The 24290-nt window shown below is 37.9% G+C and overlaps 3 protein-coding genes across 6 annotated transcripts; 1 reads left to right on the forward strand and 2 right to left on the reverse strand.

The window, feature by feature from the left end:
• Nucleotides 1–951: 951 nt before the first annotated feature.
• On the reverse strand, nt 952–8349 carry LOC103696936 (S-adenosyl-L-methionine-dependent methyltransferases superfamily protein). 3 transcript variants are annotated; one of them, XM_026801065.4, is made up of 2 exons: nt 6562–8349; nt 952–2190 (listed from the first exon to the last, which is right to left on the reverse strand). In XM_026801065.4, exon 1 carries the CDS (start codon nt 7809–7811, stop codon nt 6600–6602), a length of 1212 nt encoding a protein of 403 aa, XP_026656866.1. In that variant the 5' UTR covers nt 7812–8349; the 3' UTR covers nt 952–2190; nt 6562–6599. The 3 variants fall into 3 exon arrangements, with proteins under 3 accessions (XP_026656866.1, XP_008776887.1, XP_089783961.1); XM_008778665.6 differs by having other exon boundaries at nt 952–2214; XM_089927835.1 differs by lacking the exon at nt 952–2190 and adding an exon at nt 2288–2385.
• A 1103-nt stretch (nt 8350–9452) lies between these two features.
• On the forward strand, nt 9453–17330 carry LOC103696935 (peptide methionine sulfoxide reductase A5). 2 transcript variants are annotated; one of them, XM_039114777.3, is made up of 4 exons: nt 9453–9885; nt 11512–11624; nt 12129–12273; nt 13873–16849. In XM_039114777.3, the coding sequence occupies exons 1-4, from the start codon at nt 9598–9600 to the stop codon at nt 14020–14022; spliced, it is 696 nt and encodes a 231-aa protein (XP_038970705.1). In that variant the 5' UTR covers nt 9453–9597; the 3' UTR covers nt 14023–16849. The 2 variants fall into 2 exon arrangements, with proteins under 2 accessions (XP_038970705.1, XP_008776885.1); XM_008778663.5 differs by lacking the exon at nt 13873–16849 and adding an exon at nt 16857–17330 and having other exon boundaries at nt 9458–9885.
• Nucleotides 17331–19165: 1835 nt separating this feature from the next.
• Nucleotides 19166–23901, reverse strand: LOC103696934 (uncharacterized). Its single transcript, XM_088712443.2, has 3 exons — nt 23698–23901; nt 23549–23614; nt 19166–19454 (listed from the first exon to the last, which is right to left on the reverse strand). The coding sequence occupies exons 1-3, from the start codon at nt 23740–23742 to the stop codon at nt 19407–19409; spliced, it is 159 nt and encodes a 52-aa protein (XP_088568569.1). The 5' UTR covers nt 23743–23901; the 3' UTR covers nt 19166–19406.
• Nucleotides 23902–24290: the final 389 nt, after the last annotated feature.

Consider the following 24290-nt stretch of genomic DNA (forward strand, 5'->3'; position numbering starts at 1 on the left):
CCTTTCCATTCTCTTAAATTGGTCTTAAAACCTTCAGATTTTTTGGCAGCAAAGATTTGTTGCTTCCAAAAAAGAGCAAAAAAAAAAAGAGAGCAAAGAATGACAGGATTTGTGCAAATGCCATCTTCAACATCAATCTCCACAACTGTTTCACTTTTTTGCAGGGAAACAAAAACATCAAAGCCACTCTTGGATGACACTGTAACAAAGCTAGTACTCTTAGGGTGGGGTATTGAGATTTTGAGGGTAGGATGATATGGTTATTATCATCTGGTGGCAACACTAACAAATGATTGTTGTTCAGCATACTTAGTTAATACATTCAATATGGACCCAGCGAATGATTGAAAGCATACAAACTTCTCAGTATGAGACATTTTTTTCCTGTACAAGTAGCCATTGGAATGCAAATGTGCTGTTGTGCACTTGGCACAAATTATTTTTTACTTCCCATGGCCTCCAAATGAGTCAAATATATTATAGTTACTATTTGGACTACAAAAATTCTTCGCACATGTTACACTGAATAAAATAAAGAAAATGTCAACTGAACTTCCATAGAATAGAAGTCATTGCGAAGATGGCATTCACCAGGTTTGGCAATCAAATCCTGCGTTCGTTTGGATTGGAAGATTAGGGATACCTCGGAGGAGCTACCTCTGGTTATGTCGCTCATTGTCTACGAGCTCTTTCTATTAAAAAAAAGTCATTGCTAAGCGCAGGCACTACACAATATATTCAGCAATAATATTTTATCAATCCAGATGCAAAAATGCCATCTGACCAAGCTAGTAAAATCTTTGGTAGTTGTACTAAATGATTTGCAATCGAATCCTGCATTCCCCAAGTTTGGCGATCAAATCCTGCATTCGTTTGGATTGGAGGGTTAGAGATACCAGGGAGGAGCTACCTTTGGTCATGTAACCCATTGTCTATGAGCTCTTTCTATTAAAAAAAAATAAAATCATTGCTAAGCGTAGACACTACACAGTATGTTCAACAATAATATTTTGTCACAACAGATGCAAGGATGTTTGGCAGTTGTACTAAATGATTTTTAATTGAATCTTGCATTCACTAGGTTTAGCAATCAAATCTTGCATTCGTTTGGATAGGTTAGGGTTTATGTAGCCCCTTGTCTACGAGTTCTTTCTATTAAAAAAAAAAAAATTATTGCAAAGCACAGGCACTACACAGTATATTCAGCAATAATATTTTGTTATTATAGATGTAAAGATGCTAGCTTACCAAGCTACTAAAATCTTTAGTAGTTGTAGTAAATGATTTGTAATTGAATCATGCATTCATCAGGTTTTGGCGATCAAATCCTACATTCATTTGGATTGGAGGGTTAGGGATACCTAGAAAAGAGCTACTCCCGATTGTATAGCCCACTATCTACGAGCTCTTTCTATTAAAAAAAATATATATATTGCTAAGTGCAGACACTACATAGTATGTTTAGCAATAATATTTTGTCATTACATATACAACAAGGCAAAAAAGCACTACCATCTTAGAATTGCACTTCTGTCACATTTTCATGAATGATGTATCCTTCCAACCACCACAGATGCTCTTATGCCTCCATTATTTCTAAATGACATGTATACCTTAGACCACAGCCAACACAATGGAATAAAGGGAAGAATAGCCTATCTGTACTACTTTCATTTCAGATGCTGCTGGGAAAAAAAAAAGAAAATAGAAATTGCACTTCCTCCGAATGCAACTTCTGGTGACAAGCAATGTGCTACCCCAGATTCCACCATGCAAGCCTCCTTGTATCATTGCTTCATCATTCCACTAAACAATCAAATATCCAATATATTTTATTTAAATACATAATAGTCTTTAAATATTTAGTTGTTTTCTCTTGATAATATAACAATTTGCAGTACCTAAGTTGCCACTATTTATATTACCTCCCAAGTATTTGACAATGCTATTGATTTATATTCACGAATGCAATGACATTTAGAACAGATACTGCTTAAAAAATTAAGACAGTTTCTTTATGATGAGGGAAGATATATGATACATCTTTGAGTATAAGACTTTTAGGAGCCATTTTAAAAGTCAACCACATGACTGATGGTGGTAGAAATATCAGATCTCACGGCAATCCACTACTGAAGTAGCACACACAAACTGCAGGCCCGCATGGTTGCTGAACTAAAGGAGGCTACACTGCTGACACCAGACAGAGATGAGCTGCAAGAATATTAACAAGATTGCGTAGTATAAACAAGGGGGAGAAAATTTACATAGCACCTGCTATTCCCCAGCATTGTAAGTGCTACATACAGTATCTAGCGACTAAAGAACACTCCGAACATGGCTCTGAAAATACATGTTTGAGAGCATCCGATACAGACCATGTCGCTGGCAAATAGTAATATACACAGGGAACATGCATAAGAATTCATTTGGGTAGATAAGTATCTTGCTAACGATAATCCCAACTTAAGGTAAATGAAGTTAAAGTAATGAGATCTGATTCTTTTTGATACAAAAGGTATTAGGTATCCAATTCTAATTCTTAACACATGACGAAAAGAGAGCTTGTGCATGACATGTTCCACAGGTTGTTTTGCCCTCTAAACATATACCTCTATACATGTCTTAGAGTAACTGATTAAAACAATAGTGAGTAGTAATATATGCAAGGAATATGCATAAGAATTTATTCATGTAGATATGTACTTTATTAACAATACATCTGACTTAAGGTAAACGAGATTAAAGTAATGGGATCTGATACTTTTTGATACAAAGGTAACTGATTCTTTTAGGTACAAAAGGTATGCTTAACTTGCTGCTGTTAAATTATTTTTGGATTTTTTTTTTTCTGACATATGTAAGATGGTTCAGGAAACCAGACAAATTTGCTAAGGGCCCACTTGGTATTGCTTTTGTCTTCAAAACGCAAGAAGAAAAACGAACCTGACTGAACAACATATATTATGAAACCCTTTGCATTTTGAAATTGATCGAAAAAGCTTTAGAGCCTTTGCTAGCAAATATTTATTGCTTTCAAATAAGAGGGAAAACAAGAACAAGAAATAGCAGAAGTTTTGTGCAAATGCTATCTTGAACATTAATCTCCATTTGCTAGTTCACTAATTTGTAGAGAAACAAGAACACAAAAATAACAACAATGCCAAATCGCACAAAGAATTCATCTAATTGATATGCTATTTATTTTAATCAACTAGCAATTTGTTATAGTGGTAGTAGGAAATTGTCAAATTTCAGTTTTCTTCTTCTTCTTTCGGATGTCTGTAGATCAATGATGAATTAGATAGCTAATACTAAGCAACTAGATATCACTTATTTGTTATTTTAATTTAAGAGTTGTGATAATGCGCGCATCACTCTAAGGGGGCAAAAGGCCAAAATAAAAGGAAATCTGTCTGATGTATGGGTTAACTGTAATATGAAAAATACATTACAAACTTAGCAATGATCAAGTTGTAATATTAAATATGCTGTTGAGTTATTTTTGGATATGATCAAGAATAAAAGCTCCCAAAGAGATGAACTAGTCTGATCATTTAAATATAACTCGTCCAAAATCATTTAAATTTACATTTGATCAAGACTATGATTTGACACTCTCATATAGCATTACTGGAATATCTAAGAAGGCAACTACTTGGTGTCAGATCTAATTACCTTGTTCATTCAAGATCAACATGGCAGCTATCTTTCTTGATTTCTCTATAACCATGTTGGTACTTGTATATGTGCAGATCGAGAGGCTTTTGGAATGCATTTGGCTGGTAAAAAAAGATAGCTTGCACGATTGTTGTGACAATGTTCGAAATTACTGTAGGGGGAGAGAGGAATCTAAGAGGTCACCTAATGCCTAGGCACTAGGTTGGTACCATGTCAAGGCAACCCAAAAATGATAAATTCAAAAAATAGTAAACACAGGTAGAAATCTACAGTACTCAAAATTGAACATATAAAATAAGATGTAAGCAAAGGGAAATACCAACTTGACAGCATTCAATAATACATAAATCAATTTCATAATCCATCTCAAACAAGATGCAAAACATTAAGGCAGGCGCTAGGCAGCCATTTCTCAAAATATTAATTATGCTATTTTAATACCATTTTATTAGAATGTCAAGCCGCTCCAAATTTGATAACATCAAGACTTTGTAGACAGTATCTTCTAAATAGGTTGCTGCACTCACTTAGGAATCCTGATCCACATAATCACCAGCCTCCTAGTGCTTCCAAGCCCCTTTTTACTGAACATCATTCATTGTAACTATGTTTTATAACAAGTATTCTTGCTCTAGTGGAGGTTGTATTATTTACTATCTTATCGATGTTATGGAAACTTGTGTCAGTCAATTCTTATAATTACCAAGCCAGCCACAGACTTCAGCATGTTACTTTCATGGCTGGAATAGTTTATTAATTGAAGATGGTTTTTCATGAACCAATTACTCGAGCATCTATGAATGCACATATTAATTCAATTAGTATGCTAGTTAGTCTTACTAGTTGTCTAAGCATGAGAAAATATAGTACATGGACTTGCAAGTGATGCTCTACTCTATATTGTTTGACACACATAAGTATATATGTTTGAAGCATTATTGCCCAAATAATATCCCTTTTAATTTTACCAGAAGTCATAAAATATTATCTATGCAGGCTCTCAAAGCCGTGTAGTATTTGCAATATCTGTACTTTTCATATCTACTAGTTGATCCTTAGTATATCTTACATGAATGTGCATGAATACTTGTTGTGATAGAGGCAAAATCTGGCATTGTCATTGAAAAAGGATTGCTCATCTACCAATCAGTTCCAGACCTGAAGGTGTTTCATTTGATAAGCAAAATGATAACTGTAATGTTGTCAATAATTCTAGTTGGAGACACAATGCTAGCATTCTTAATCCAAATTTGTATTTGTACAATAGTGAAATAGATTGCTTGTTTGACGAAAAATTTATCAGACAACTAGGATGATATTTCACGATCTTTGCAATGATGACAGCAAATTCGTGAAATTAGCTAGGACTCAAGGATAAGCAAGTAAAGAAGCTCATATAAGACAGAGTCTCTATGATTTGTAATCCTTCTCACCTATTAGGAAGCTGCTTCATAGAAATGAAAAAAGAGAGAAAAAATGGAAAATTCTCTCACCTTCTAACGGGAGCATACAATGAAGACTCCAAATAAATTAAAAGGTATTAATTCAAGAATAAATGGACATTTATAGGATTTTAAAATCAAGATATACAAAGCCTCCAAGTACTTAATGCAACTCCAATTTGATCATAACAAACACCAATGCCACATTAACAATGACTATCGAGAAAGGATAAAAGCACACAACCAAGTAAAATATTGTAACAGGGAAGGCAGGGGTCTCAATATTGGACCTAGTATTGGTAATCTACCTAAGTATGCTGACACATCAAAAAATCAAACCATGGGACTGCAGTTAATTTCTAAGTTATTCTGGGAAAAGCTACCAATGGTTCAAGCTTTATCTTTAGGAACCACTCCCTCTATTGTCCACTTCATTGTCGTTGATCTGAAAGTTATGACACACAACTACTAGTATGATACTACGATAAGACTTGTCCGATCACAAGTTCTATTGAAGAGGCCATGGACTATGATCTCTTGAACTGCAAGGCAGAAACTCAAAATAGTAACAACTGAACAATATTCCAATCCAACTCAATTTGTTGTTTGCTCTGCAGCTTTTCTTTTGGCAATAATTATGTGGAAGTACTCTAAGTCGCAGACTAATACTAAACATCCTGACGGACCTATATGTCATACTATGTTGCAGTAGTCAAAGCCATTTTCATGAGTTCTTAATCTCTAGAACAATAGACAAAATGAGATAACAATTTCTTCACTTAAACGAAGGAAATTGAAGTGCCAGGAGGCAATGACAGCATTATTTATTGTTTTAGTTCACCTTGTCACCCAAACAGGGCAATGGTTGTACTGGTTTAAGTCCGGATATGAAAGCAAGGGAGAGGTGCCTTAATTAACGTATGAAACAAGAATGACTCGAAGCAATTGTTGAAGCAGGTCATCTGTTTAACAAAGGAAGGGGCGACATACATCTAAAAGAACGTATTGAACCAGGTGAATATGTCATGTGCTACAACTTAAACAACGCAAATTAATCTTAATAATAAATAGTTTCTAACAAATGAAAGAGAAGTCCAAATACAAAAATGTAGACTGAATTACACATTGCTAACAGTGGTCATTCAACATTTCCTTCTTTGGTTCGGAAGCACAACATGGTACCCACAACATTATCCTCCTAACTCCACCACTACACGATAAATAAATCCTACAAAATATATGAATATCCCCATCCTGCAGCCATTTGCGGCAACAAGTAAAGAAATGCCCACCCATGTTACACTTATTTCACATACACTTGAAACAACAAAAGGAATTGCATGAGATTATAATTGGAGACAAGGAATTGCACCGCCATTTCTCATTTCGTCCAATACCCAAAGTCATTAAAGAATGGAGGAAGAAGCAGCAACAATACCTCTCCGCCGTCCTCCTTGGCAGTAGTAATGCCACAAGTCATCCTCTTGCCGGTTTCTGCAGAACTGCGGAGAGGTACACCTGAGTCTTTCCTATGCCAGCAGCATCGGCCTTCTCCCCAACCACCCATTTAAGCTTCTTAAATCCAAACCTCTCGATAAGCCTCGTCACAGTCCGCTTCCTCTCATCATCAACACATAGGTAGTTGTCAAGCCAGAACAAGCCTCCAGCCCTCAGGATTCTGTCGATGTCGAACATCAAGAACTCCAGCGCCTCCGGCCGGCCGGCTGGCCCCAGTGCCGGGGCACCTCCCTCATCCAATGCATTCATGATGTGCACAAGATCGAACACCGAGTCGTAGAATGGAAACCTCTGCGCCGGCGACATGAGCAGCGGGAACAGCCCCCTGGCGGCCACAAATTCATTCATCGGCTTGCCGCCGAGCTCGAGTGTTGATGTCACTATAGTAACATTCCGCTCGGCCATCCTCGCCGCGAAGTTCCCGGCACCACCATTGATGTCGAAGCCAATGCGGATGCCGCCGCCGCCCAGAGCCAATACGTCGTCGATCAAGAAGTCATTTTTCCCTGTCGGCTTGATCCACATCTGCTTGTCGATGCCGTTGAGGCCGGCGCCGGGGTTCTTGGTGTTGGGGTTCCAGAGGGATCGGGGAAGGGGGAGCCGGGGGGAGCCGGCAGGGGGGCGGGAGAGGCAGCGGCGGCGTGGGAGGGGCTCGCAGGCCTTGGAGATGAGCTTGGAGGGGAGGAGGGGGTCGGCGGTGGGGCAGGGGGCGGCGGGGCGGTAGGACATGAAGTCGGAGAGAAGGGCGGCGGCGGCAGGGCGGGCGCAGGAGTGGGCGACGGAGGAGACCATGGCGGTTATGCCGGAGCGGGCGTCTCGGCCGAGGGGGAGCGGGTGGCGGCCGAGGAAGAGCTTGAGCTCGGAAGGGAGGCCGGGCTTGGCGGGGTCGAGGGTGTCGTAGCCGGCGAGCTCGCGCTCGATCTGGTGGAGCCGGCGCTCGGAGGCCTCGATCTCCCGGAGGATGAGGGAGACGTGCTCGGAGATGACGGAGAGGTTCTTGTGGCCGCCGCCGGTGGCGGTGGCGGAGGGGGAGTAGGTGAAGACGTATAAGGCGAAGAGGTTGGTGGAGACGACGGAGGCGAGCATGAGGAGGTGGAGGGCGGAGGAGCAAAGCGTGGCGCGGCGGAACCGGGCGGTGCCGTCACCGATCTTGAGGGAGACGGAGCCCATGGGGGCGGACGAGAGGAGGGGTGAAGGCGACAGCGGGGCGGTGACGGGACACACCGGGATCTCCGGTTTTCTTTTGACCGCTGTCCGACCGGGAATAGCGTAGATTGCGTCCGGAGCTGGAAGAGTAGAAGGTGGGCGAGCACAAGATCGCTGTCGATTTCGCCGGCTATCTTATGTCTTAATTTATATATCTTTAAATCTCGCGTTCTACTAATCCTCGAGAACTTAATAACCACGCGATAATATAACCACCATCAAGGGTTCGCTAGCATCATAATTTCTTGTCATATTGGGCGGATTAGGTTAAGTAAGAGGATACGGAGAGGGCAGTTAGGTGGTGGATCTAGGGGCTTAGAGGAGTAAGTGTAGTTCTACTACTGAATTGGGGCATGCAAGTGAAGTTTTCTGGGGGTTGGAATGCAAGGCTGTCGTGCACTCAGACTACGCGGAGTTTTCAGCGCGTTCACGTGAGACGTGCCACCTCACGGATAAGGAATTTGTGACAATGGGAAGCATGGGAGATGTTAATAAAGATATTAATGCAAGTTGTGAAGAAAGTATTGTAACATTGGCATACTTTGTGAGATCCTTAGGTGGTTTTCCTCCTCTTCCCCTTTGGTTTCTTATTTAGTATAATTCTATCATTATTTGAAAGAGCTGCATTATTGTTAGCTTTAAGAAATGAATTGGATGTAAGCAATTAGACTCATCAGCCGAGCATGAACAGCTATTGTTGAGGTTGACTCGAGCCAAGTTAAACTTGGGATGCATGATCGACCAGGTATTGAAATGCCAAGCTATAGATTTTTGATGGTCTATGTAACTAATCTACTGAGCTGGCTCAACCCTTAGGCGACTGAGATGCTCGCCAAGGCTTCGGCCTCCAAATGCACTTATTATAGTGAGTTCCAAAATGAACGTCCAAATACATTGAGGCCCCAATACATTTGAAGGCCTCAAATGTTACGTATTTTTATAGCTATAAATGCATTGAGGCTTCCAAATGCATTTATATTGAGACGTATCTTTGTGATAAACTTTGTTGAGGGTCTCAAATGTTACGTATCTTTATAGCTATAAATGCATTGAGGCTTCCAAATGCATTTATGTTAGGACGTATCTTTGTAATAAACTTTTTACAAAGTTTATCACAAACTATCAGATTAGTTTCTAATCTAACTTGCCTGTGCGAGCCAACGTACCAACCATCAAGTAGGCCGTAGATGGAGCCCACTCTCGCCTAAAGCTGATCAAAATTCGGGCGGGGCCGGGTTCGCGTCGGGCTCTACAGCAGAAATTAGGCCCGATGGCTATGCCCAGGCCCAGTCGGGCAGACTGTCGGGCTTAAATTTTTGTCCAAGCCTGATCCGACATGCCCGATTTTTTCTTTATTTGAAATCTGAAAATGGGCCAGAATGGCCCAACAACTTAATGAACTCTCTAAAACTGAATATATTTTTCTACCTTTATTTTGTTTCTCCAAATGGTTAATTGGGTTCAAGCCATTTTTAAAATACGGGCCGGGCCGGGCTATTTTTAAAAGTTTTCAGGCCCAATTCGATTTTTTGGTCGGGCCGTTTTTTTCTGCCCAAGCCGACCTATAGGCCTTTTTTTAATGTCCAAGTCCAAAAAATTTCGAACGGGGCTGGGAGGGCCAGAAGGCCCGTGATCAGACTCTCGCCAAATCTCCATTTCTTCGACCACTTCTCCCTCGGCGACTAAAAACCAAACACCTGAAGCCCACCTCCGGTCTTCCCCATTTCTCGCCTCCGCGCTCCCAAATCGGATGGAGCTCCCCAGTGGGAGCCTCTTCCTGCTGGGCTTTCTTCTCCTCTTCGCCGCCTTGCTCGATCTGGCGGCGGCCATCCGGTTCCCCGACCGGATCCCAGAGTCCGGCCGCCGGCAGCCGAACCAGCCCCTCAGGGTTGCCGTCTTCGCCCTTGGGAGCTTCTGGCGTTCCGAGGCCACCTTCGGATGCCTCCCCGGCGTCGTCCGGACCTCGGTCGGTTATGCCGGCGGGTCCAAGACCAACCCGGAGTACCGAAACCTTGGAGACCACGCCGAGAGCGTCCAGGTCGGATTGATTCTACTCTCAATTGCGTGAATTCGGTGATATTTTGTTATGTTTCTCAGTTAAATTGTCAAAACTTAGATTTTTGGTTTGGGGGTATTGAGAACAAGGTTAGGTGGTTGCTGAAAATTGTTACCACGGATTCCTTTTTCAGAATTGATGGTATTTGTTCTGATAATTTAGAAAATGATGCCAGTTTAGATGTCAATTCTAGTAAGAAACTGGTAAGTTTCATTTAAAATGTTATTTTTGTTTGAGAAAGCAGTAACAGCACCTTCAGTGCATCTTAAAAGGGCTTGATAATGTTTGTCATTTTCTTCCTGATTAACAGGATGCATTTCTCTGGATCTTCAGGATTCTCAAGAATCTATATAGACAGTAATAGGATCATATTGCTAATCTAGTTGTTGCATACATGCTTACTTTTACTAATGTATAAAGTGGAAGAAGGGATAATCCTAGTTTGCTCAGTCTTAAAGGATAAGTTCATCGCAATTCTTCTTTTAAGTATTCGTAGTTTCATCACAAAAATATCTTAATATTTAAGCTATAAAGGCTAAAATATATCTATTGTCAATTCTCTAAAAGCTAAAAGTCATCTAGTATTAACACAATACATGGTTTTTCATTTCAATTTTAACAAATTAATCTGAAATAATCTGGTATTCAGAATTTACCACTATTTCTTACTTAATCAAATATTTACTTAATATAACTAAACATTTATTGCTTACATGTCATTTTTTTTTTGGTGAAAATTAGCCTCTACCACTCCACCAATATGGGTTAAATCTAATTTCAAAGTCAAAATGGCTTAGGAAGGTGTAAGGGTTAACATAAAATTATCATTTAGTAGATTCTAGCTTGTCTACTCGTAGATAGTAGTGTATCAGTGCAAATCCCTCTCAGGTACTCCATGTTGACATTGTTATTCCATGTTAAGGCTAACTCGTAAAACATCAAATTTAAGTAAAAATTAGAGGAAGAATGTGTACAACTCAAAAAGGAGTTGTTCAAGTTTTAAATGAAATTTCAGTGTCTTAGCATTTAGACTAATAACATATTAATATCATTACAATTTCTTTTTTCTAAAATGTCAGATTGAGTTCAGTGCTATGAATGGATTGCCTTGATACCAACAGCTGTTGATCATAATGCTGGTGGGGCACATAATGAAGCTTTAGTTTACACATTTTTTTCTAGTGGAATGAATCAAAAACCAGCTTCTTTCAGCTAATCAGCTTTGTTTATATTTCATTCCCATCCCAAACAATAAGAATAATTGCAAATGGTGAAAGCTTGTAAACTTTAATGCTTTATTGTCTGACCAGGTGCTCAATTTCTTTTGCAAAATATTAATATTGTGTTCCCATACTTGTATTCATTTGCTATTTTTCCATGATCTGGGTAGAACTCTTAATTTTGCATTCCAGATTACTTAATGAAATGGTATGAGATTCATTGATACTTCTCAAAGTGATGTGATTCCTTAGTTCTTTATGATAGATCTGTCCACACTGGCCTGTCAAACTTTCAATATCTTATGTTTGCCTTTATGGTCTGATCTATTTGTAATCATGTCTTCAAAGCAGTACTTATTTCTTATCCTCTTTTGGTAACATTGTCCAGGTTGAATATGATCCCAAGTTGATTCAATTCAAGCAGCTTTTGGATGTCTTTTGGGCTAGTCATGATCCTAGGCAGGTTTTCGGCCAAGGACCAGATGTAGGAAACCAGTATAGGTAAATGAACTCTTAAAGAAAGAAAAAAGAGATCTCAAACTTCTCATAGTGTTTGACATTCTAAAAAGGGAAAAAAAGGAGCTTTTCAAACTGAGAAATATCAATGTTGAATCTATAGCAGCCGCTAAAATGACACTTATAGCTGAGCACTCCTTGAGGAGTATGGACCACATTTACATTAATACCTATCCCAGGAGCAAGCAAATAATCTGGATTATCTAATTGACATCACACTTTTCGAAAGTTGATAAAAATATTGCAAAAGTTGGAAAAGTTTAATCAATTAGAACATGAAGTCATTTCTTGTAACACAAGACCTGCATACTCCATATCTTTCAGTTCTAGGCTTAAGCGTACAGGTACATATGCAGATATAATCAAGGGAGAGATGTAGATTTTGATGTTCATATAATATCTGATATAACCTAAATGTTTGAGAATCATCTGATTGATTTTTTTTTAAAATTCGATCCCTCTTAAACAAGGACTCTCCTTACTCTGCAGATCAATTATCTTCACAAATGGAACGCTAGAGGCTAGATTAGCTGCCGCAAGCAAAGAAAGGGAACAGACCAAGAGTAGGGGCAGTATTGTGACTACACAAATCCAACAACTAGGAACATTCTATCCTGCTGAATCTGAACACCAGGTATTTTCCTTTTAGCTTTAGTTTTTGAATACTCTAACAGAAGGTTCAAATGTTTTCTGCCTGAGAATATGTGATCTTTGTGATGCTTTTATCTTTATCACACAAAATGATATTGCATTTTATTTTCATTAATTTGTTTTAAATAAAAAAAGGGAAGTCCAATGCGGGCTGCGGGTTCTGGAAAGGGTCAGATGTGCGCAGCTTTAACCTTATATGCAAACATGCCGTTTCATATTTTGAACCCGTGAACTCCAATGTCATAATAGAGCAACATTACCATTGTGCCATATTAATTGTTTTAAATTCAGTGTTTATCACCTAGTGCTGTACTTGGTGAACTTCTTGATTGTTAGCCTCCTGAAAATTTCATGGAAGACTGAAAGTTTGGTTGCAAACAAGATAATCGATATGTAATTCCTGTGCTGTTTCTTTGTTGAAAAAACATAAAACTGAAAAAAGTGCAGTTGATAAGTTTTTAAATTAATCTGTTGCATGTCCATATAAGTTAGAAACAACTTGGGACTTGCCACATAAGTATTGAATATAAACAATTTGAGTATCCTGCCAGGTACGACTCGCCATGTATTTGGATGAGTTGACTTTAACTTGCTTCTCTTCTAAAACAACATGTATGAAGTTTAAACTAACAAATAAAGAAGCCAAGCTTTTTCTCACATTTTCCTTTGTGGTTTTTGTATGTTTCACATGGAAAGGGAACCATGCTTGGGAGTTGTTCCTAAACTAGTTTAACTCAAAACAACTTCATGGTTTTTTTTTCCAAATGTCACATGTTTTGAGCATTTCTTTGTTCCCTCAATGTTGATGACAGAACCAGAATGCTCTTAGCACTAGCCAATTTAGTGAGGAAATAAGCACCCACTAGCATCAAAGTAGTGGATACAGACATTCTCTTCTAGAGTTTTAATTATTTTTACTGCTACTAAGCATTCCTTTATTTCTGGTGTCCCCCAAAAGGGATTATTTAAGCCTGTCATTTTCTGATAGCTGAGAGGCAGTTTGTGATGGAGATAGCTAGCTCAGAAAAGGCATCCTAAAAAGAGTTTATGGCAGACTGCAACTAATAATTATAGAACCTCTGCTCAACGCTGCCATAAAGTATTATTCAGGTAGCAAGCCTGGTCTGTTAATAATCTTTGAACCACCATCCACCATTTAGAAAAGTGTCTAGCTTTGGAGACATTGAGTTACCATCTGCCTTGAGATCTCAAAGTATTGACAAAACAAACTTGGTGATTGTCAATGCATCATTTATTTATGTGCATCGCTTCTTTTTAGTCCTTAATGGTTCAAACAGCAACACCATTGTCCTTTCTTTCTTTGTTCATTATTTTTTTATAAATGTAAACAGCTAAAGGTGAACATCTGGGCCAGTTATCATCTGCTTTTCCTTTGTCAATTTTTCTTTTCATTCACATAGGTATGATGTTGTTCTTCCTCTCTCTAATAGCATAAATTTTTAGACCTTCAATTGGAGCTTTTACCTCCAATTCTAGTTGCAGGAATTTCTAGGTTTTCCTTCTCTTTCATATCTGGACAGGTGGATTCAGGTGGAACTTTCCTCATTGCTGCCTTTTCCAGATTCGAGATAGAATGAAGATCTCAATTCTGGCAATGGTGGTGGTAAGGAGCTTAACTCTGATGACGGGAATATTGAGAAGCACGGGCAGTTTATTACCTAGAAGCTCTGAAATGTTGAATGAGAGGCATGGGAAGAAACACAATATATAGTTTGTTTTGGATGATGGAAAATCAGCTTGGTGTTCTATTGGGGGATTTTTGGGACAAGAGAGGTCTTGATTTGCAAACATGTCAAAGAGGGGTCTGTATATGCAGTTAATTTATGAAGGAAAGAGTTAATGGAAAAAGCCCAATAGGGATCTTTTGACAAGAATATCAGCATTTTATCTTTTCTATTGAACCAAAAGGATAGCTTGATCTCTTTCTTTTTCACTACTGAATAACTTAAAAAGAGTTGCTAAGTGGTTTCTAGACCTTGTCTGAAAGAATGTGGTTAGGGAACATAAGCAGCAAGAGAATGGTGGTAATAGACAAGGGAGAGGATATTGTGGTGATTAAGTTGGCCTGCTAATTGAAACTCACAAAAGACAATATGAAATGGATGGAGGTGTTTAGGTTATACAGGGTAATATGTTTTTTAACTTGAAAAAAATATTATAGATATTGACCCAAGGATAGTGATCAGAATTACTACGAAAATTGCAACAAAATTAGTTATGTTATAAGAAATGGGTAACAAGGGGAGAATCAGAACTACTATGGATCTTATATTTGTCTTAATTGAAGAAGGTAATTAGATTTTTTTCACAAAACTCTATCTGGTAAAAACAGGATTTGAAATGATGGTATTAAATTAAATATAAGGGAGTAAATTGAATGACACCGAGGATTCTCTTTTTAATAATTTGGGGTCCCAGAGGTTGTGTTCAGTGTGGAGTGTGGAAAAAAAAACCCTAGTTTGATGAATCTTCATTCCTGTTTTTTCAGTGGTTCAAATCACTTTATATGTTAGTCTAGAGAGGTCTTCCGAACCTTGGGTTTTTATGAAGTTATCATTTTGTTTGAAGTAGGAAACACCATAGGAGACTGGGCTTGATGTAAAGTCTGAGCATGAAAAGCAATCCAGCTAGCTGAAAGCAGGGAAGGTTAGACTAGGCTTTTAAATAGGTAACGAAGTATTCACTGTTGAGAAGATTAATTTGGTTCTTTGAAATAAGTACTAGCATGTATCTTCAGATGATCTGATATCTGTTTTCTGGTTAGAAAAGTATCTAAGCAGAGAGGAGTAGAAGGATTGGAAGGAATTTGGAGGACAACTCTAGGAGCAATGTCAAGTCTACTTCAAACCAATAAGTATTTAGCCCTTGAATGTTGACAATTCATTATAATTTCTTGGTCTTCCCAATAACCATAAAAGCGCATACAAATTCTATCCTTCATGTTGATTCTAAAATGTAACTACTGTTATATGCTAATGTGCAACAGACACCCAGGGCAACACCAATAAAAAGGTTGGTTTAGAGAGTGAGAAATGAGAAAAGGCCTAAAATATCATGGCTAGAAAGTTGGGAAAGGATTTGAGAACTGGTGCTGAAAAAGGACCTTATTCCTAATGGGATTGAATATGAAGAAACATTAATAAAGTCAGCCCAGACAATTGGCAATGGCACAAGACTTCTACAGCTCATGATTTTTACAAAAAACTATGAGCTGACCATCCACCTATTTTAACTTCTGGGTAAGATTCCAGCTCTCTGTTGCTTAATCACCTTGACAAAGACCTTACAACAAAGTAGTGAACTACCATATTATTTATGAACCAAACTAGACATGGATCTGGTGGTTGTAAGTTTTGACAACTTGAACAACACAGTTTTGGACATTGGTCCTATATCGGCTGATCCATTAATGTGGATGGTTCCAATTGATATAAAAATTTAGGCTATATTGTGTTATACAAACCTATTATGCAGCTGATTCAATTGTTGATTGAATGGCTTTCCATGAATAAATTATCTGACTTATGATCAGGCATGTCCTGCATGTGCCATACAGCAGATGGTTATGCATGCTTCTACGTGCCTTCATCAGATTTATGTGATAAGTTTCACCCATTTCCAATAGGCTTCTCGTGAGTCATGTGACTGTCTTTTGCCAAGCCTTAGTAGTTAGACTTAGGCCCTATTTAGTATTGCAGTTGGAGGGTTAAAAAGTACTTTCTAGAGGGCGAAAAGTTTTTTTTGGATTATTTTGAGATGTTTGGTAAAAAATTTAAAGCTCTTTATAGCCTCCAAAAGCTGGAAAAAAAAATCTATACTAGGGGAGGCTCCAATTTGAAGCTTTTTGCAAAAGCTCTATTTGAGAAAACATGGAAAGTTGTTTCTATTTTTATAAAACTCTGTAGAAATGAAAATACTAATGCTAATTCTTCGTGATATCATTATAATAATATTACTATCATAATATAATGATATTATAAAATATTAAAATATCAATATAAATAATTCGAAAACTAAAAATGTTATATAAAAATATTTTTTGATAGTATAAATAGTTAGATAACTGAAAGAGCTATGCATTGTCTTTTATTATCATTTCTGATACTCAAAGCCCTTTCTCAATTTGGTTACCAAACATATATTTTTCACTGCACTTCACAATATAGTTATCAAATAACAAACAGCTTTTTATTAAAGCTCAATTAGCAAAAGCTTTATTGCTCCAAAACTATATAGACAAAAGCTGCAATACCAAACTGGGCCTTAATTGCATTTGGACTTGAGTGCTGCTATATGTTCACTTGCAAACCTTGGGGCCAGAAGAAAGGTTAGCTATTGTGCAATAGGCACCTACTTTATGGTAATAATTATTGCAGATATATTGGCTTCGTTGACAACAGATCTTGTCGAGTCTTGTCAAAGAGGTTCAGATGCTTGTAGTTTGCTTCTAAATTTCCTGCCTAAACCAAAACACCTGTCAGTTTGCACAGATGCTGATTTCAGTTAAAAACACTTTATGATGACCATGGTTTGTATGTTTTGCAGAAATTTGAGCTGAAACATAATCCATTTCTCCTGCAATTGATTGGAAATATGCCGGAAGAGGAACTTATGACATCAAGCCTAGCTGCAAAGCTGAATGGCTATGCTGCTGAGCTTTGCCCTCCAAGAATCCAAAAGAAGTTCGATGCGAAGATTAATGAGATACTAAAAAATGGTTGGCCCATCTTAAGGGAGGTTTAGATGTGTGGTAACAGGGTAGGTTTAGTGTGATGAAGGTTATTGCATTCCAGTCTAAAATCTTGCAGCAAACGGCCATTAGCTTTAAGGACGGTGAGCATGGGAATGGAGGTGTTATATTTATAGTTGATTCGTAATATTTTCTCTTTCTGTTGAATGTAGTAAACCTTCCTCAAGCTGTAAATTGATCTAGTGCTGGCTAGGTCAGTTGGGAAATAACCATGCATCAATAAAAGTCTGGAGCCCTGGCATGCTTTGCCGTAGGTAACCATGGAATAATCCTTTGTTCAAACTTCAATCTGTCACATGACCACCTATATCTAAGCTAGATGAATGAATGTATAACAGTAGGTTTCTTTTCTGGTTAAATTAGTTGATTTCAAAATCACTTGTTAAACAGTAAGGCCATGGGAACCTAAGGTTTCTAATGAAAGGTGATTAGCTGTAAATATTCGCTAGAAATAGGACTGAATGGTGTTTTGTGATTGCATCCAGTAAAAGAGCATGATACCATCCTTGAGAAAACAGATTTATGGTTGACTGAAGTTGCCACAAATTAGGATAACAAAAGAGTTAATATACAATTGGATGATGGAGGAGACAAGCAGAAAAGCTTAGTGATGGTATACGGTGAGAGAGAGCATTGTACCATCGACTACAGAAGGGATTTATGCTACGTCTGAAGTTGCCAGAGATTAAGAGAAAAAAAAAGTAGATAAACAGTTAGTTGATGATGTATGAGATGAGGCAAGTTTTCACGTCCAGTTCTTTTCCCAGCCTTATCCCCTCTTAAGCGAAAGGCTATGTGATTTGAAGATGCTTTCAATCGAAGAATGGTTTCTATATGATGCATGTAGAGAACTATTTTCACTGCCTGTAATTGGACAGGTTGCAAGTCCAACTGCAGTCAGCTGTGTGTTAGACTGCTAGGGCCTTGTATTCACCATTTTTAAGTCCAGCTGAAGATAGCGAGACAATTGGTAGTATTAATTAGAGCATTATATAAGCATTATATGACACGTACATGGAATTGTAAACATATGTTCCTTAAATTACACAGGTTTCCTGGTTATATGAAACAAAGCATGCCTTTAGGCACCCAAAATCTATGCTTTTTTTAAAGTTGAAGGCTGTGGACAATCCCTGATAACCTGATAATTAACCCAAACATCCCAAAATAAGCTGGTTTTGTTACAGACAGAATGGGATTCTTTATCCGCTCAATGTTGGACATGAATACCAATCCTGGATAACTTTATAATCAAGCAGATTATGGTAGGATAAAAGATAGTGCATGAGAACTGTCAAATAGTCTCAACAGCAAGTGTTGCAATAGTGCATGACATATCAAATTTATCCAGGCCATAGGCCAAATGAACAGACAAGAATATGCTTGCGTAATAAGCTGAAAACTAGTCAAAATACTAGTAAAAGGGGGAGTAAATAACTAAATATCATGAATCATTACCATCATTTTATGCCTTTTGATAATGCAAGTGTTATAAGATTGTTTTCTGTCATACCCAGTACATAAGGTAAAGATTTGAGATTTTCAGAATAAAGAATTAAGTAAAATTCAAAAATGAATATTAACTTTAGTGGAACCCCCCAGGGGAAAAAATTGAGCAGAAATTCTAAACTTAATGATCTGTCATATCTAAGTTTGCATTAAAAAAGACGAACTTAATTTCATCCCAACAAAAAAGTCAATGCAACTGAGAATCCATGAGCAATCAGCAGATCAACCTGATTTGGATCTTGTCATATTTATTCGCTTTAGTGTAGTTCTGCTGGGGCAATCTCTATCAGGATTTTGTTGATGAAATTTTGGGTATTCGAGAACAGAAGAACTTCCATGCAGTCATCACATGTCAAGCCAGCTTTGAGTTTCAATCATGGAATATCTTGCTGGGAACCGGTTTGCCATAGCAAACCAGCCTCAAGCAAACACGTTGGTGGTAGTGCCATAAGTTAATCCGGATTTAGCATCACCAAGTCTTCACTAGGATGCATTCCTCCCACAGCTTATGAAATTTCCAGCACCATAAATATATAACTCTCATGAAAATTTGTTAAAATAAGGACAGAAGGCTGAACTGTCACACTGGCCATGGTAAGAAAGGAACTACCATTATTGGTTTCATGATTGAGATACTTGAATTGTCATTTCTAATTTTTTTTCAAGTTCACATATGCTAGGAGATGAACCCCTCTTTTATCAGAATAAATGTCAACCATCCTCGCAGTTTTCTTGGGAAAGATAAGAATCACAAGTAAATCATGTGCTGCAACAATTGAAATAAACACTCAAATCCGGTCATTGTGAAACAAGAAACAAAGATATGCATTTCCTGTTCAATGATGTCCTTTTGCCTCAGCTTTTTTATCATATTTTGCCTTTGCCTGGAAAAAAGAAGAAACATGTTGTCACTCACCAGAGGGGTTTATAGGTGTGAGATCATGTACTCATGATATAATATTGTAACAGTCTAATATGAACAGAATACTTGGGAGAAAATGCAATATTTTCACAAAGAAAGGTACGAAGATAAGCAGATCGCTCGCAGCTAAATTACTCTTAAATGGAGTGGAATACTAACTATTAGAGCAATTGAAAGAAAAAAAAATGAAAGACTGACGATTTTAATATGCCTTTGGGAAGTAAAGATGGCAACAAGTAGACAAGTTTTGCGAAACATTCAAGCATTCCTGATATCAAGCAGCCAAACACCAATTGCAAGGTTACCAAACAACAATGGATAAGTTCAAGATTAGACTGAAAGTAGTGCAGTGTCTCCAACCCTTTATGCACGCATAGGGAACGGTTTTAATGTTCCCTGATCTGTGGTAAATTGCAAGGTGCAACACTTCAAAGGAGGGAGGAAATCTATACTGCAGACACATGCTAACTCACTGACAAAAAATCCTTTTTCAAACTGTGTCTATAAGAACAACTGTCATATTCTGAACACAAACTCATTACTCATTTAACCAAAGAATAAATCCAAAATCATCATGAAGAACATCAGAGTGCTGTGAACATAAATAGCTAAAATACAAAATTAGAAAACAAGCTTACTATTGTTGGTACAGTAAATATAGTTTTCTTTCTTGTGATAACCTATATGGGATCATCAATTTAGCAACAATTCATATGCAATCTAGTTTCATAATATAATGGGTTAGTAAAGAATTTGATATTATGCACATATAACTACATCTTTAGTTCTGATTTTTTGACATAAAAACATAATATTTTATAAAAGGAAAGAAATGAAGATGCCAAATGTTACTCAAGTATTATTCCATGGATTCATCGCCCAGTCAGTGAATATATGAATATTGCAGGTTGCCAAACAAATCTAGACTCATTATTATCAAGAAAAAAGATTAAGAAGAAGAAGAGGAAAGAAAGGAGAAAACATGTTTCCTACCAATTCACTCTCTAATCAAAGCAGTTGTTTTGAGAAAGGTTGGAAAGTCCAACAAATCAAGCCATTCAAAAAGGGAAAGCATAGGGCAGTCCTACTAGACAAGTACCTTTGGTTCCTAATGTAGCCTTGGTATATCAGTGCTGAATATAGGGTTTTAGGGATGTAATAATTTCAGAACTAAGTCTGGAATCAGTTTGAAAAATGATTGTAGCAAAGGATAAGTAGGAAGAAAGGAAAGTGGTAACGGGGGAAGGGAGAAATGACAGATATTGATGGGAAGAGGAAATATGAACCAGGATTCCCAATAGAAGCGAAGACACCCTTGATATATTCAATCATCAAAGCATGTTCTTTATACAATACTTAGGATTCAATAAATAGAAAAATCTAACTCTCACTCCTACATTTGATGTTCAATCTCAATCATATACCGAATAAAAGCATTAAAATAGCAAAACAATTACAAAAAACTGAAAATGAAAATATTATAAACTTCAGCAAATCAAAGCTTCAAAAACCTGATTGCATGAATTCCATGGCAAAATAAGGCAAGAAAGAAAAAGGAAGAGTAGCATTATAAATTTAAAGAAGAGAGCACAAAGAGATGGGCTCCACAAAGACCTTTTCATAAGCAAGGAGTGATGACATAGGTGAAGAGAAGGACACCAGAATGAAAGAATCGAAGTCAAATAGGAAGCTGAAGAATATGCAGTCAGATGAAGGGAAGGAGCAAAGAAGATCAGAGTAAGAAGAGGGGAGAGAATTGGAGTGGCAGGGGAGGGGGAGGATATAATTATATAATCAATCATAAATTAGTTCTTGCAGAACATGGTGGAATCAAAAATAGATGACCTTGCTGTTCTTCATAATGACAAGATCATCACCAACAAACCAGTATTCTCATTCATGAGCTTCCATGCATCATGGTGTTGCATCACAAAGTCAAGCCTCTTTGCAGGAATTGGGACCTAGTGGGGCAGCTTGGGATTATCAATTGAAGATGGCTGGAATAGGTTCAAGAGATCGAGTTTTGGCTGCTGGAATGGGTTTCCAAGCAGGTTGAGCAATGTGGGCTCGATAATATTGTCCCCAAGGAGGATGGAGTGGAGAAAAGTGTGCATGAAGGAGAGACCCCATTCAGAGACTTTGTTGGATTGCCTCTCTTTCTTCCTTTCTCCCTAGGTCCTTCCCCCCATATTCCTAGGTTCAATTGGTCTCTCTCCCTCTCATTGCCCTAGAAATGTATTTCCCTTTGCGTGAGAGAGACGACAATGGATAGTTCGAAAATAGCACAGGTTTTATTAGCTGGTGAAACCTTGGAGACCATGTCTCCATCCATAGTTCAACCTTGGATGTCTCCGTGATATCTAAATTGTCATCATTCTTGTTAATTAAAAAAGGAGTGGTGACATTTTTTTTGTAATAAAGTTATAATGGGAGGGCGATTAGTTAGTCAAAGAACTGAAATAACGCCAATGTGCTTCTCCAATTTCTCCACACCCAACATGAGCGGCTCAGATACGTTGCTGACTATAAAGTGAAGAAGTAAAATTGATCACTCCACATACTTTTCTGATGATCTAAGGTCTCCATGAAACAGAGATATAACCAAAACAACGGGGCTCTTCAAAATAACTACTGTATGACTCCTAAAAACATTAAGACCTTATTTCCCTGTTCGAGAACAAATAAGAATTCTTCAAAATTAATATATGTATTCTGTCAGTTTGCATTCTATGAAAACTAATATTCTCCACGACACCCAATTCTTCAGTATTTAAATAATTCTGTAAATATACTACTATTCTCCCTGTCAGAATGCAACACATTGACCAGGATGTTATGTACAAAGGTTGAGACCATACTATCCAGGCAGTCCATGCTAAGCTAATTCAAAGAAATTTCAATACTAGTATGTGTTTCTGCATAAGGTAGTCTATCTGCACTGCAGCAATGTGTCGTAGGAAAAATGGCTAAGGGCAGATTGTCCAGGCAACAAATCATCCATAGATTTCCTCATTTAAAATTCACATTACAATGTCAAGAGGAATAGTCCTACCAAATCCAATGTATTATTCATCTTATTCTCAACCCACAATGCCTAAATTTATGTTGCCTTTAGTATCAAAACCCACACATCACAAAGATGCATGACAACAGTGAATAATAACAAAATTTTCTTCTACACTCCACAAGGAGTAAATTACACCCTGCAGATGACCTATAAAAAAGATATTTAATCATCCATATTTAAGCTTCTTCCACCAAGTCAACATTATAATGACATGTTAGGATCCATCACAGTGATGTCCGCCCTCATAATATGCCTGAATCAGTTCAAAGAATATAATAAAAGTTTCATCATAATTATATGCTCCCCAGCAGTATATCACTGAATCCGGAAATTTGGGCTTATTTTCAATGGCACAAGTAACAGTCTTGAGTCCAAAAGCGAGACAGAGAAAGTTCCTTAAAATAATGTATTATCATTACGTGTAGCTGACTGTGTGTATCTCTGTACTCAAAACACATTCTACTTCACAAGTTGCGAAGGAAAACATAATAGTCTGTTTTGCTAATTGCTGTGTGCTTAATTCTATGTAAATTCGTGATGTAATTCATGGAAATCTATACCATCAGTTAACAAGTAATCCTTCAAACGGGAGATCATAAAAAATAGGAACTTCCTTATGATCTATACATCCTAAAAATAATTAATTGAATTTCCCCCTCCCCCCACCAAAAGAAGGAAAAAAGAATAAGAATGTAATTATCCCTGAAAACCTCAGCGCATAGCATATAAACAGCAAGAACAGCAACAATAATTCTAAGCATACCAAACAATCACCTAAATGGATTTTAAAATAAATCAGATCAAAGATACTGCCTTTGATTCAATACAAATATATATATATATATAAAAGAATCCCAACATACGAATCACATTATTATAATCCGAGATCCGGCAGATAACAAAATATCTCGCTCCTGATCCTGTGCTATATAAATGAATAACGGTTGGCGAATGGATATAGGATGGAAGGAAAAGGTCCAATCTGATACCTGGAGGTAGGAGAGCTTAATGCTCCCGTAGACGAGACCGAAGGTGAACGCCGATGCACGAGCTACCTATAATACAAGATCACGATCACAGTTAGAAGGATTAAGCCCGGAGGAAATCGGAAGAAGGAAATCCAGAGAGAGAGACTTACGAAGGCGAGGGAGCTGACGCCGGAGTAGGGGCCGGGGATTGCCATGGATAAGGGATGGAGCTCCGAGGGGTCAGAGAGCGAGATCGAGGGATGATGTGGGGTGAGTGGTATTGCTTGCAAGGTCCCTCCCGTCAAACCCTCTTATTTTATTGATCGCCGTCGAAACCCTAGTGTGCAAGTCTGGAGGACATTTTTTCTGTTCTCTCGTAGACTTCTCCTCCCTCTCTTTAAGTGCATTTTGCAAACAAGTCCGCTGAAAGTTTGATTTTCTAGGAAAAGGCCACATTGTTTGATTTTGCAGTTTCATCCAAATTTTCCTTCCTTCGTTGCCCTTTTGCTCCGGGATACCTAGCTAGAGGTGGCAATCAAGTTGGATCGGTTTATGGGTCCGGCCAAATGCTAGTTGGGTCAAAAAATTTCAAATCTGAAACTAATATATTTACTCAACAGATCAAAATTTTGAAATATGAACATACTATATTTAATAAATAGGTAACTTTACCCGACTCATTTAACATATCTAATAAATAGGTAACCTACTTAACTTGTTAACCTATTAACCTATTTAATAAAAAGGTAACATGTTTAACCTA

The sequence above is a fragment of the Phoenix dactylifera genome, chromosome 16 (assembly GCF_051530095.1).
Source record: "Phoenix dactylifera cultivar Ajwa chromosome 16, Ajwa_hap1_PhDact_Kaust_v1.1, whole genome shotgun sequence".
Classification (NCBI taxonomy): domain Eukaryota; kingdom Viridiplantae; phylum Streptophyta; class Magnoliopsida; order Arecales; family Arecaceae; genus Phoenix; species Phoenix dactylifera.